At 39.1% G+C, this 15,130-nt stretch overlaps 1 protein-coding gene across 2 annotated transcripts in view; it reads left to right on the top strand.

The window, feature by feature from the left end:
* Positions 1–15,130, top strand: part of TRAPPC10 (trafficking protein particle complex subunit 10) — a 2,525,275-nt gene that overhangs the window by 2,169,940 nt on the left and 340,205 nt on the right. For both annotated transcript variants that reach the window (XM_044072500.1, XM_044072501.1), the window contains exon 18: positions 7,427–7,527. In XM_044072500.1, the coding sequence (XP_043928435.1) occupies positions 7,427–7,527 (101 nt within the window). The remainder of the gene's footprint in view (positions 1–7,426; positions 7,528–15,130) is intronic.

The following is a 15,130-nucleotide window of genomic DNA, read 5'->3' on the forward strand; positions in this document are numbered from 1 at the left end:
CTTTTCAGCAATTGTTGTTAGCTAGGTTTATAGCTACTGTAGTTATTTTGTACTTGTCTTTTATAAGGTTAATTTTTTCATGAGCAATTTTCCCACCTTGTATTCCCTATACAAAAAAAACAAAACTTTCCTTTGATATAGTGCTATTTCATGTGTACGTGATAGTTCCTTTCTGTCAGATATTTAATCTTGCCTCTTGTTTAGTGCAGTTTATCTGGCTCTTGGTTTTCTTGTAGTCACTGCAGTTTCTTTTATTTATTTATTTATTTTGACAAGTTGCTAGTTATGGCTGACAACGCCACTGGATTCAAAAAGTGTAGTGCCTGTGGGTAAAAATACCCCCTCAGGATCCTCACACACACTGTGTGAAATGTTTAGGGGTGGCCTATTTAGAAGGAGAGTGCGAGTCAAATGCCTCTTTCAGAACCAGGGCTCTCATGAACTGATGCATTAGACTTTTCCTCAAGGGCCCTGCCCAAACTGGAGTTCTGGCTTCTTCAACTTCTGATACTATGTCTCCTTCCTCTAAAAAATTCAGAAAAGATGAAGTCCAACAAAGAAGAGGAAAGAGAGAGGAGTAAAGAAAATGAAAGAAAGAAGTTCAAATCTGGCCCAGCAATAAAGACCCCCAAAACATTTGGATACATCAACAGGAGATATATTTAGGATCTGCTCTTCAGCCTTACCTTGCCGCTTCTCTCCAGAGCTGGCTAGCCCTTGGTTTCACTCCCCTATTTTGCAGGATAGATCAAGACACCGTTAATTCAGACAGTCTTCTGTGGTATCTTCCTTCAGGTCCTTTTGATTGTCAAGGAGCCTCTCAGAAGCAAGATTGATAGGATGATGTGGAAGTTTCTCCAGACTCGGATCCATTTGGGAGTCCTTCCAATGCTTACCCCACGGGTGGTCCCTAGTCTATTCCTGACAATCCTGGCCATGATCTCTCCTTTACTGGCCTGAAATTTGGATCAACTACCCACTGCACTGAGTGACTCCCACTATACACTCTTGACAGAGCCAACCACACTGTTGACTTCAACTTGGTTTCCCTCACCCTTTAAACTGCACCTCCATCAGCTCATGATGGGTTTCTGGACTAAATCATCAGGGCTGAGGTTTGGCAATCTGGGTTGACTTCAATATTTTCAGGGCTGTTTCTGCACTTAGGTGCTTCAGCCCTGGACAGTTTGGCTCTGATGTCTGAAGATGTCCTTTCTTTGGTCCCTTTGGGTCAGTGGGTGCATTTCTGGTACTGATTTTGTCTTCAGTGTTTGAGAGGGTGCATTACAGGTCCAGAGAGGAGGTGTCTCCTTCCCACTTAGCACTGTTCCAACCCCCCTTGGATCCTGTTGTCATGTCCACTCATCCTGTTTGACAGGGACAGTCAGCATTCCTAAACCTCTGAGTGTTGTAGCTTGGTGAGTTCTCCCTCAAGTTCCAGTCCTTCCCAGGAAGTCACCATGAGGGAGGGCCATAGGAATCCATCCTACAAAAGGAGGCATCTTGACTCATCTTCAGAGTCTGTTGTTCAGGATACAGATTTTGATGAAGGGGAGGGATCTCCAAGATCGTCCTGTCTGGTTGACATCTGTTTTGGAGATATTCTCAAGCTGATGAAGCCGAGAGGGGTTTGTTCACCAAAGTCCCCTCCCCAGAAGAGTTAATATTCCTCGAGGCTTTTGAGATTGGCTCATCGGGTCTGTATTATATGAAAGAAAGTTCAAAAACTCGAATGCTGTAAACAGTGAAAATGCATAACATCGAACTCTTTATTGTGGGGGGCTGTGCCCCCCCCCCACTAATTATATATACCAACTCCGAGATCGCACTATAGTGAGGAAAGGGCAAATTTCCCGATCTTCACTGTTTTGCGATCTCACAAAACACACATCGATGTCCGGCATTTTCGCTATTTACAGCATTCAACATTTTAATCTTTCTTTCTTTTAATAAGGACCCAGCTCATCTATCTCCTGTGTGGTCCCACCTGCTGATGAACTGATTGACTTGGTCTCTCAGTGGACCTGGAAGAAACCCAGAGTGATAGAGCCTATCCCATGGAAACCGAAAAGGAACTTTCGGAAGAGAGCATATCTGTTCACCCCCATAAGAGGGAGTCAAGGGTGCTGCTGGACAGATTTGGGAAACAGAGTTATGCTTCAGCAACATTTGCTCTTCACGCGCATGCTAAACTACCTGACCTATATCACTCATTTTCAGAGGTATCTGACTAAAGAGTTGTCTAAATCTCTGTCAGGTAATTTGCCTGCTGACATCCAAAAACTGGAAATCACAACTGTCTACCCTACAGTCCATGTTCAGTGTGTCCTTGCATCTTCTTTCGAAAGCATCTCATTTCATCATGTGGACTGCAGGCACCAGCATTGCTATGTTTCACCACGTCTGGAGGTATCTCAGTGATTTCAAAGAAAGCTTCAAGATGTCCTTCATTTACTCCCCTTTTGATGGATCAAGATTCTTTGAACCTAAGGTAAAATACGTGCTTGCCAGAAACAAACAGGAGGGCAAGTCTGTGTCTCTGCCATATGCATATGGTTTTTCTACTGCCAAAGGATTTTTCTCAGACTCAAAAGGCTGGGAAGAACCCATGGTTTTAGAGAGTCCCAGAGTTTTGGCCAAGACACTCTGACTGACAGACCAGTGGACTTCAATGGGCGTCACCCCCAGGGCCTGAGGTGGACCACAAATTCAAGGGTTTTGGGGGTCATTTTACCAAAAAGCCCTTTCAGTGCTGCTGAAGGATTGCCCAGCTACCACACTTTGGAAGCAGTCAGGGAGCACTTAGTCCTCCACCTTTATGCCTGGTTAGCCATCACTTAAGATTTGCCATTGCAGAAAATAATCACCACACCTTACACTATTCCATTTGCTTTCCCTGCAAAAAACAGAAAGAGAATCCCTGATGTTCCACCCAGTCAGATGGAACTGGCAGCAGCAGAAGTAGCAAAGCTGTTAGAAAAGTGAGTCATTCGGGAAGTCTCACCAGACCAGCGAAGATCCGGAATCTATTTGTGGTTCATTTTGGTTCTGAAAAAGACCAGGGACTTCAGGCCCATTATGGATCTAAGTCACCTCAACCATTTTGTGAAACAGGAAAAGTTCTTGATGATCACTGTTCCGTCCTTTCCCTCTCTTCTGAGGAAGGATGGCTGGATATGCTCAAGATTCCAGGATGCCTACTACCATATTAAGATAGTGAGGCCATCCAGGAAATATCTCTGTTTCTGGCTGGGAAAAAGTCATTTTTAATTCAGAGTACTGCCTTTTGGTCTCACAACAGTCCCCAGGGTATTTACCAAATGCATGGCAGTCTTGGTTCCTTTACTTGCATGACTGGCTCCTCATCTTTTCAACCAATGATCTCCTTATCTAGTGCAGAGACTTCTTGCTTCATTTATACTTAGGAATCATGATCAGTCTAACCCAGAATGATACCACAGTATAAGGACAAAATGATTGACTTCAACAACTGGCTAAGCTTCTGGTGTCATTCAAAGGGAATCCAGTATCTGTCTGCCTGGGAAGACATGATCGACAAACCACAATGCTTTGCCAGAGATGATCTGCACCTGTCACCCCTGGGATTCAGGTTAGTGGCTAAAGCTCTTGCCACCCCTATAGTGCCTTTTTTAGGCAAGGTTCAAAGGACAAAACCACCACTATAACAGATACAAGCATGCAAAATCTGAAGGTAATGCTACTCAATGCTAGAAGTCTAAACCTCAAAATGCACTCTCTCAAGGCACTCCTAAAAATGGAGAACATCAATATCTGTGCAGTAACTGAGACCTGGTTCACGGCTCCAGAGAGCACCCTTGCAATACCAGGCTACAACTCTTACCACACTTTTCGACCACAAAACCAAGACCGAAACACTAAAGGTGGAGGAGTGTCCATATTCACCAAGGATATTCACACCTCCAGGCTAGTTGCCCATCACAGTACATCTGAAATTCTCCAGGTGCAACTAGCACTAGGTAAGACTGCAATCCAAATTGTAGCTTGCTACAGATCCCCCACCATGCCCCAAGATTCTCACTACACCTTTCTAAACATACTGGAAAATATTAAGATACAACCAAACACCCTAATCCTCGGTGATTTCAACTACCCTGCCATTAACTGGGAAAACTACTCGGGTACCAACTCCTTTTCCCAACGGTTCTTGGAGTTCATAAATTCCAACGCCCTGGATCAACTAATCCATTGTCCCACCAGGGGCTCCAATATCCTAGACCTGGTCATTACCAACATGGGAGATAGATGCTCCACACCAGTGGTCCCCCCTCATTGGTCAGGTCTGACCATAAGCAAATCACCCTTGACATCCACATCCCACCCCCACCCCCCAGTAAGGAAACCTCCTTAAAAAAACGTCTCCAAAGCCAACTTCATGCTACTGGAGTCAGAAGTGACAAACTTCATGACACCCATGCAGACGGGATCTGAAAGTTTGACTGCAGAATCCTACACTAAGGTACTGTAGGAGCACATCCACTCGTGCATGAATCGTGCTATCCCAAATAGAACCAAGATGCTCTCCTCAAAAAAAAAAGGAAGCCAATCTGGTGGTCCCCTGCTATAAACAAACTATACAACAGAAGGAAGAAACTGTTGCAGAAAAGAGGAAAATCCCAGGATGCAAAAAACTCCCTCACCAGCCTCAGTAAGAAGCTGAGATCCCTCATAAAATCCACAAAAGCTAGTTACGAAAATAAAATTGCCAAAGATTCCAAAGACAACCACAAGGCATTCTATAGTTATGTCAAGAATCTAAATGGCAATGCTCAGATCTGCTATGAGCTTCAACAGAATGGCATTAAATATACTGATCCCAAGGATATTGTCAATATCCTGGCAGATCGATTTAGTGCCAACTTCACCCCCCTCTCACCCCCTAAAGGGCCCATTTCAATACCAAAAGATTGCCAAATTCCAGTAATCACAGCCACACAGGTAGAAACCGCACTCTCCAAAGCTAAGAATACAGCATCCATGGGACCAGATGACATCCCAGGCTGTGTACTACATGAACTACAAAATGAACTGGCACCTCACCTAAGTGTCATGTTTAATTATAGCCTCACCTCAGGCTTCGTGCCCAATGAGTGGCGCACAGCTGCAGTTGTCTCACTCCACAAGGGGGGATCCACCTTGGATCCCGGGAACTACCGTCCCATCAGTCTGGCGAGCCTGATCTGCAAGGGCATGGAGTGCATTATCATGGAACTTATAAACAAAGACATTGGCAACCTTCAAACACTGGACCCGACCCAGTTTGGGTTTGTGAAGGGCCGATCTTGTCTCCTGAACCTGATTGACTTCTTTGAATCAGTCTCCAGAGCTGTGGACGAGGGTAAGGCGGTCCACACAGCCTATCTAGACTTCGCCAAGGCCTTCAACACCATCCCCAACTCTGGAATCAGATAAACTTACTAAGCTGGGCATAAATCCCTACGTCACTCGGTGGGTTGCCAACTGGCTTACTGACAGAACCCAGACTGTAAAAGTAGCTGACTCCAAATCCAGCTCCAGACAAGTGACAAGTGGAGTACCTCAGGGTTCAGTCCTGGGACCACTCTTGTTTGGCATCTACTTCTCTGAAGTACAGGCCAACACTAAGGGACTCTGGCTAACAAAGTTCGCAGATGACTGCAAACTGGGAGCCGTTATTGAATCCCCAAATGATGTGGATATTCTACAAAAGGGCCTTACAGAAACAGATGCCTGGTGCCAGAGCCATGGGCTCAAGCTTAATGCCAAGAAATGTATAGTTATCCCCTTTGGAAAAAAAACATGTACCCATGAATTACCACATAGGTGGCAGTACAATAAACATTGAAAGTGTGATGAGAGACTTAGGGACACAGGTGGAAAGTGGTCTCACTTTCGATAACCACATCGCCACAACAGTCAGGAAATCCTTCTATGTGGCACACCTCATCACTAAGGGCTTTTCATCCAGAAAAAAAGGAGGTCACTGCCCCACTGTACTCATCTCTCATTAGATCCATTATAGAGTATAGTGCCCCATTTAGTATGTACCTCACAAGACATCTACAACAGCTGGAAAGGCCACAGAAATACCTCACTGAAAGAATCACAGGCCTAAAGCAGATGCCATATGCTGACCGTCTAAAAAAAACTCCAGCTATACTCTGTGGCATATCGTCTACTCAGAGGCGATCTCTGCTTAACATACAAGGCCATGTCAAACCCTGAGCTGTTGGACATGCTCCACTTAAAGAAATCCCAATCCCTCAGAGCCACACACTCCAGGGATCTAAACCTTGTCATCACAATGAACAAAACATGCTGGAGGGATAGGTTTCTGACCCAGAGACTCCCCATACTGTGGAATAGACTGCCCATACATGTCAAGCAGAGCGCCTCCTTGGCCCTCTTCAAAAGGAACCTTGATGATTGGATGGGAGATAGGAAATTCACCCCAGGGATCATGTCAGTCGCCCTGCTAGACAGGGGTCCAGAGAAGTAAATATTGTGGGAAGAAATATCCAGGGAATTGTTATGGCTAGTCTTGTATAGGCCTTAGGGCCGATAGCCTAGTACCAACCTATGAACCTATAAAAGCCAGTTGACACCATTGGAAACAGAAGATTTTATAGGGATTTGACATCTCAAATTGCCAGGCTTCTGGAATCCAGACTCCTATCCTTATGTCAGATAGCTTCAGAGGTCCTGTTTTATTTAAAGCCTCTGGCAAGACTGATCCTATATTTGCCAAGGATGAATGCTGTGTCTGTTATGTTGTTGTTGTGAGATGAGAAAGCTCTGAATGTTTGGTACCTTACCACTAACTTTATATCACTCTTTCCAAGCTGTTCAGCAGTTAAAGCACATGGAAGGTGCCCTTAAGTTTTGGAAGCTGGTTATCATATCCTTGGCAAGATATAACCAATATAGCTTAGGCTACTGAAGCACTGATCTATTGTAACATCTACCGTTCTGGTACTTTTACTTTTATTTTATTACTTGGAAGAAAATGAAGAGGGTGATTTGATGTAATTTTAAATAGTATGAAATAAGAAGAATGTCAGAGCTTCAGATTCTCAAGAGCAACAAGGAGGTATGCCGGATTGTGTAAAACTTTTGGGTAGAACTGCAGAAATTAAGTGAATCAGAATATCCTAAAATTGAAGTACTCTGTCTCCTGAAGATCTGCTTTAAAAATGTTTACATTTTTAGCTGCCTCACTGAGCTGTACTGCTTGCCCTACAAAAAACAGCTTGCATTCTAGTACAGACAAATAAAAAGAATATGCTAATGTGTTATTCCTTTAGGCTGAATAAGGTTATTTCTTACTAGTTTTACTGTTATGTAGAAATCACAAGATGTATTATTAATTTTTCTGTGTTTTTCATATTAATTATTCTCTATTTTTCAGATGTCCATTGATTGTCCATGGTCAATTTATTCTACCATAATTACCCTAACATTTAGAATACCTTTTCAAGCCAACCATTCTTTATTGACAGCAGGAAAGAGGTAAGATTTTCATGAATGCTCAAGTCCTTATTCCATTTTGTATTTTTTTTATAACCAAAATAGCGGAAATATGTTGTTTCCAAGATTCATAGAATGAGATACAGTTGTCATTCTCAGTGAGTTTATCCATTAGTCATGAATCTTGAATTGAAGACATCTGAACGTAGAAGTGATGAGTTACTTTTTACATGATCAACATAGGTTTTACTGTATGCTGCAAATATATCTTTTTTAAACACCTTTATTAAATTATCACTTAAGACAGGCACACATACATTCAGAAAACAAGTCATAGTAATGTTTCTTCTTGCATTGTACATTGCATATTTGTTCTCTGTTTTTATAACAATTGTCATATTGCACAACTCCTACCTTCTCTTAAACCTCACTCTTCTGCTTGAACGTTATTCTGCTCCATTTATTTATATTTAATTTGCACCTTTTCTAAATATATCACTTCAAATACTTTTATCTCTTTAGCAATATAACATACATGAATTACTGTTGGTTTAGAGTTTGATTTCCATTTTCTAGAAATTAATTTTTTTGGCAGCCAAAGGCATTATTAAACTTAATGGCTTAAGATGTCTAGGAAGTTCAGATCTCGTGTCCCAGCTCAAAAGGATCATTTCTTTAGTTACAAGAATTTGCTCCCCCCATTTTTCTGACAGTAATTTGCAGTATAGTTTTAAAATCTACCAACACATCACATTCCCAAAAAACATGTTAACAGTTTACCTCTCTTTCCCGTCACACCTTCAATATTTGCTTTCTACCTGAGGAAAAATTCTTTGATGTCTACTTGGGGTATAAAAATACCTATGCAAACACTTCCAAACAAAAATCCTAAACCTTCTTGAGTTCATTGCACACATGGGGGGGGGGGGCATACATATGTCCTTCCATTGTTCCTGTATAAATTGCTTTTCTAGTCTCTCTTCCCAATCTTTTCTAACCTCCTCTGATTGATTCTTATAGTTTTTGTGCAATCTTTTATATGCTCTAGTATTTATCCTTTTTTTAACAGCAGCTTCTATTTTAGGCTTGATTAAAAACTCTACTGCAGCTGCTCTTTCACTTAGGACTCTCCTATCCCTTTTCTGTGTGCCTATACTCTGATATCAATCCCTGGTAGGGAAGGCAGTCTCTATCCTACAGTGCAAATTTCTTCTTAGTCTTATCCCACTCTTTTACCTTTTCCCCTCTCTAGTTATTTGCTCCCAGTATCTTGGTTCCTTTACTAGTTTTCTTCATTAAATTCCATCCCCATCTTGTATGTTTTCTGTACTCTACTTGCAGTCACCCCATTAGCAAAATCTCCTTTCTCCGTTCCTTTGTTGACTTAATGAATACTTTCTGCAACTTAACAAATACAATACTTGGTATAGTTACTCTTATTCGTCTTAAGGATCTGCATCCAAAATCATACTCTCTCATTAATTCTAGAACTATCCCTGCTTTGTCATCATCCCTTTTCCATTTTGATTTATAACCTCCTATTTGTATTTATGTATATGTATATATATATATATATGGGTAACACCCTGTGCCAATAGCTACGCCAATATGTTTTTAGCGTTGTGGGAAGAGGAGCTCTTGTTTCTGATGGAGTTATATTGTAGACATGTAACATTCTATAGGCGTTTTGTGGATGACGTATTTTTCATGTGGAATGACAGTAAGAGTATGTTAGACCTGTTTGTTGAAGCGATGAATAATGCGACCAGCTATTTAAAATTTACTATGACCTCGTCTACAGAGAAGGTTCCATATCTTGATGTTTTTGTAGAACATTTAAGTGATGGTTCGTTTAATACAGGTGTACATAGGAAAGAATGCCATAAGAATACTTTGTTGCATAGACATAGTATGCATCCTAACTATGTATTTCGGAATGTATTTAAGGGACAAGGGATGCATATATCCAGGTTGAACAATACAGACACTGGTTTTTCCTCAGAGCTATTGAACCTTAGGGATAGATTTAAGCAGCGTGGATATGGTCATAGTGATTTGAATGAAGGGCTCTGTGAAATAGATTCATTAAGAGAAAACAGAGCTAAACCTTATTTTTCTGATCAGCATCAAGTTGAGAGGTTCAGAAACTCTTTGGAGAATTCAGAGCTTAAGATCCCTATGTTTTATACTATGGGTAGTAATAGCATCTATAATATATTCAGTAAACATTGGGATATACTGTTGACAGATCCACAGATTGCTGAAATTATAGGTACGCGACCTAGGTTCAGGTATAAAAATAAAAATAATATCAGAAGGATGTTGTGCTATCAACAAACTACAGATAGATCAGAAGTTTTAATAGGTACGACCCCATGTGGTGAATGTAGTTATTGTTCATACATTGATAATACAGGGAGGTTTGTACACCCTGATACAGGAAGGGAATACATATTCAAGTGTTCAGCCAGTTGAGACACCCAACATGTGGTTTATATTACTGTGTGTGTGGCATGTCGATCCTTTTATGTAGGAAAGACAGATAGATGCTTCAGGAATAGGATTAGGGAACATCTTTATAATATTAGAACAGGTTTAGCAAGTAATGCATTGGCTAAGCATCTGATGTTAAAAGGGTATCAACATACCTTTGAATTTATGGTTATTGAAGTTATTACAATTAATCTGAGAGGAGGTAATATTAATAATGTCACCGAAGAAAAAGAAGTTAAATGGATCATACGACTTAGAGCTGACTCAGGAAAAGGGTTGAATGAGAGGGCCTCGATCAGGCCATTCCTCAAAACTAAAAGTCTACGAGTTAGGTAGATATGTTAAGGGGAAGGAAGAGTCATGGTGGAACCAGAAGTACGTACTGGTATTATGTGTATTTGATGAGCCATAGGTATCCATTTATGTGAACTATTTGTTTTGGGGCACATCTTGTAGTATTGGCATATATTATGGCCCCATACATATTATGTATAGCTTATTTAGTATTACATTTTGGTAATATGTCTTTAGTTATTGCTCACTTTGAGACTCGCAGTGTATACAATGTGATTTAATACATTTTAGTAACATTTTTTAGTAATATGTCCCTAGTTTTTCGTCCATCTTGAGACTGTCAGAATTAATATTGTTGCACTATAGTTCCTATATATATATATATATATATATATATATATATATATATATATATATATAAAAATTTAAAGGAGTATATAATTCCAAAGAAAAATAGGATAGATTGTTCAATGTGAAGTATTGTAAAAAGTTTTAGTATAATGGTTTAGATTATGCGCACTCATGGAGCTTATAGGGTTTAGTTTAAAGATGAAGTTTTAGGCTTCATGTGATGATTAGTATCATTTCATTTTGAAGCACTGTCTCCAAACTGAAGTTAAGAATTTTTGTTTTAAAGATGCGTCTATTTGCCTGTTGTATGGTAGGAATGCAAAATGCGGACATGTGGGTTTTCCGTTGTTATAGAGATATGTTTGTTTGATTTCTTTTGAAGCATCATAGATTATGCGTTATATACACTATATTTGCACTATGTGATAGCATCATAGAGATGAGCGCAGTAAAGAATAGCGAACGCTGTTTAAAGTATTGATATGACATGTAAGGAAGCGAATACATACCATTTATGTGGTATGGAATGAGAATTATGGATATATGGATGTTCTGATGTTATAAAGATCTATATAATTGTATAGAATTTTTTTGAAGTATTATAATTTGTTTACTACATGCACTGTATTTGAGCTGTGTGATAACAGCATATTGTTGATTGCGAACGCTGGTCTAAAGCACTGATATGCTAGTAATGCATATATACTGAGCAAAAAACAGTCTAAATGTTTTTGCACTCTGAATGCTTGTTTTATGTTTAAAATATGTTTTTTAAATGAGTATAAACAGTGGTCATTTTGATCAGTGTTTAAGTATTTATATTGTGTGAATTAAGTAATTGTATTCTGAGTATAAGTTATGAGATAATACTGCATTAGTTAGTTATAGTATTTTTTATTAGAGGTCCTGTGATTTTTAACACGACTATACAGGATGTGATGTTTTAATTGGAGTAATGTGATTGGATGACACTATTTTAAATGTTGTGTACTCAGTTCACTAAGAGGTCTGATGAAGCTATTATGTGAAAGCGCTTACCAACTGAGTGCACTATTAAACTCATTTTTTATGTGAAAGTATATGAGTCGTTTTGTTGATACAAGCTTTTCTTCATGTTTTTTGAAAAGATTTGCATGGTTGCTGTCGCTGTGTTATTCTATATTGCTGATATATATATATATATATATATATATATATATATATATATATATATATATGTTTATTATGTATGTAAGTATGTGTGTGTGCGTGTGTGTCTGTGTGTGTATATATATATATATATATATATATATATATATATGTGTGTGTGTGTGTGTGTGTGTATATGTATGTATATGGTTACCTATCAAAACATCTACTCTTCATAACATCTAAACTTCAAAACATCTAAAACTCATAACCTCGAATCTGAAAACATTGAAAACTACAAAGCAACTATTAATAACATCCCACAAAGTTTTTACTATGTTTATGCAGGGGGGCATGCCCCCCTGCACCCTCCCCCCATAAATTAAATATACCAACTCCAAGGTCACACTACAGTGAGGGAAAAAGTTAATTTCCTAACTCCACTGTAGTGCAACCTTGGAGTTGGTATATTTAATTTACGGGGGTGGAGCCCCACACTTGGGGGGGGTGCAGGGGGGCTTGCCTCCCTTCATAAACATAGCAAACAGTGTGTGCAATGTTATTTATAGTTTTCAATGTTTTGAGATTTGATGTTATGAGTTTTAGATGTTTTGAAGTTTAGATGTTATGGTCTTGATGTTTTTTGAGACCACAGTATTCTATGGTGAGGATCAACATCTCCCATTTAACTCTCACCCTCTTCCCCTCCTAAGTAAAGTACTTCAGTTCTTTATTATTGTTCACATCTCCTCTGATTGATTAAAAATATGTCTGACCTGTATGTAAAAGTGAAATGACTAAAAACATTTTTGCTGCTTGAATCTCATTATCCCTTGAACAAGTGCTTCCTTGTAGACTGGCCATACATCACTGTTTTTATATCTTCTCCTTCTATCTTAACCGTTACTTGTTGAGCTTCATCTTCCTCTAAATTTGTCATTCCATTTGTGCTTTTTCTTGGATTCCACATTCCTCTGCTTTGTACAGATTCTCATCAAATTTCCAAAATATCCTTAGTACCTCTATAGGATCTCTGCTTCAAAAGCTGTGTTGACCTAGTAAAACTTATCACATTAGCTCAGTGTTTTATTGTTTTCCACCAGTGGACCAGCATAGCATTTCTTTTTTTTCTGTTTTGACTTGAGCCAAGTTGTTTAAAGTCGTATAGTCCATTTAAAATGGTTATTGTGATAACTCCTTTTCTTTTCCTTTTAGTAGATTTATCACTCTTTCTATGTCCTTGGATTTGCATATTTACCTGTAATTAAGTGTTTTGGTAGTGCCAGCGACCCTAATTGTGGGATTTTTCTATAAGTTTTGGATTTACATTTTTTTTCTTTTTTTTTTTTTTTTTTTTTTTTTTGTAGTTAGGCTTTAATTAGTGACATAACTGCAGTACTATTTCAAATGCTGATTGTTTTGTTATATCTTTAAGCTGAACTTTTGCAGATGCATGAATGACACTGGTCATAGAGCATGTTTTTAGCAGCTGCACATTCTGCTAGTGCAAAGTGCACATCTATTGCTGGTGCATCGCTGTCATTCGCTAGTGAATGCCACTGTGTAAAACTAACGTTAACCTGACACCATTTACTGAAATGACTGGTTCATGAAAAATTTGATATTGTCACATTGTTTTTTTTTTTTTTTTTTGTTTTGCTGATGTTCCTTCTGACCAGACTTGTAAACATGTGTATGCATGTGATAGAAAATGGATCAAAAGGATTTAAATTTTTTTCCTTGTATTAGGGCTGCACACGGTACTATTAACCTTGAATATGACCATTAATTTTGGCAAGGAAATGAGAATTAAGAAGATAAACCTAGCTATGTAGCATACAGGGATGAAGCCCTGAATACCACTCAGATAACCTGAGTGAGACTGTTGGCTGGGGTGCTGGAAGAACCAGAGCAAGGAGAAAGGGGTGACCAGCAACAGATAGCACCCTCATCATAAGTGGTGACTGGGGCTTGCAACTCGGGTAATGCATAAAATGAGCATGGGGTGCTGGATTCACGGAACATGGGCTTCCTGACTATAAACCACCCCTGTGCAAACTCAGTGACTGAGAAAGTAAGTGTGTGGAAGCACACTTCCTGCTTTAGGCAACACTGAGTGAAGCTCAACAAGAGTTACCCAAAGGAAGTGGAGATTTTCAAGGGGAGACAGAGCACTCCTTTAAACCTAAAGACTGCCCCACTCTCTACCACTAGACTAGAAAGAAATACTATAAGGTTCATATAACATTTTAAACACAAGCTTTTAAATTTTATATGTCTTTTAAAATTGTGTTGTATGATGCTGAAAATGTAGTTGTATTTATTCATTATTTGTTGATATGCAAACTTTATTAATTCTTGAAATGAAAATGTCCAAGTTTTTAAGTGTTTTTAACATATTATTTCCCAAATGACAAGGCATGAGTTTTAAGCTTTTTAATTACATTCATTTATTAGGGTTGCTGATTGGATAATTTAAATATCAGTTGATATAAATATGTGTAGTTTGGTACGAGTCTGCATCTGATGATGTCTGTTTTAACTAGATGAAAACGCTGAGTTGGTGAAAGGCGTTTGTGCCTTTATGTGCTTTGATTTTAAACCTTGGAAGCTGCTTGTGTGAATTAAACTTGGATTTTTGCATCAAAGAACAATTGACTGCTGTATTTTCCTGTCAAGGGTACTTGTTTGGAGTTTACAGTTCTTTTTTGTACCTTTGCTGGCTTGTACTGAGCTCAACAAGAGTTACCCAAAGGAAGTGGAGATTTTCACGGGGGAGACAGACTACTCCTTTAAACTTAGACTGCCCCACTCTCTAACACTAGACTAGGGATGCCTGGCTGTCATCACCAACAGAACAAATGGGTCAGCTGGGTAAATGCAACAGAGCTATCAGATATATCTGATGGCAGAGCAAACAAAAATAGGTTAAAAGCTTAGAAGCATATCTGCTCATACCCTGTAAACTGTTAAAATTCAGATACATTTTCTTTGATTTTTTTTTTTGCTCTGAAGTCTACATTTGCTTTACCTAGGTATTCTTATGCTCACAATAAAGTTCATATTGTTCCTAGGTTCTTTGCAGCTGGTCTGCATTAGGTGAAGTCCAATCAAAAATGGTCAGCATGCAAAAAAGGTCATCTGTTCAGCAGTAAAATATTTTAATCATGCAACCTAGTAAACGGGGCCAAGGAAGAGTCAGCAAACCGGTTTCGGCTAGTTTGCCTTCATCAGTTCAATAAACCAATAACTTTCCCCACAAAATAAATATCAAACAAATCCATCTGATTGGCTGTTAATCAAAAAGCTTCATTAAGCCCAGGAGAAAAGAGTGCCTGTAGCCTCATAATCCACCTTTTTTCTCTTTTTGATTTAAAAT

The sequence above is a fragment of the Protopterus annectens genome, chromosome 5.part0 (assembly GCF_019279795.1).
Source record: "Protopterus annectens isolate FY-2018-M chromosome 5.part0, PAN1.0, whole genome shotgun sequence".
Taxonomy (NCBI): domain Eukaryota; kingdom Metazoa; phylum Chordata; order Ceratodontiformes; family Protopteridae; genus Protopterus; species Protopterus annectens.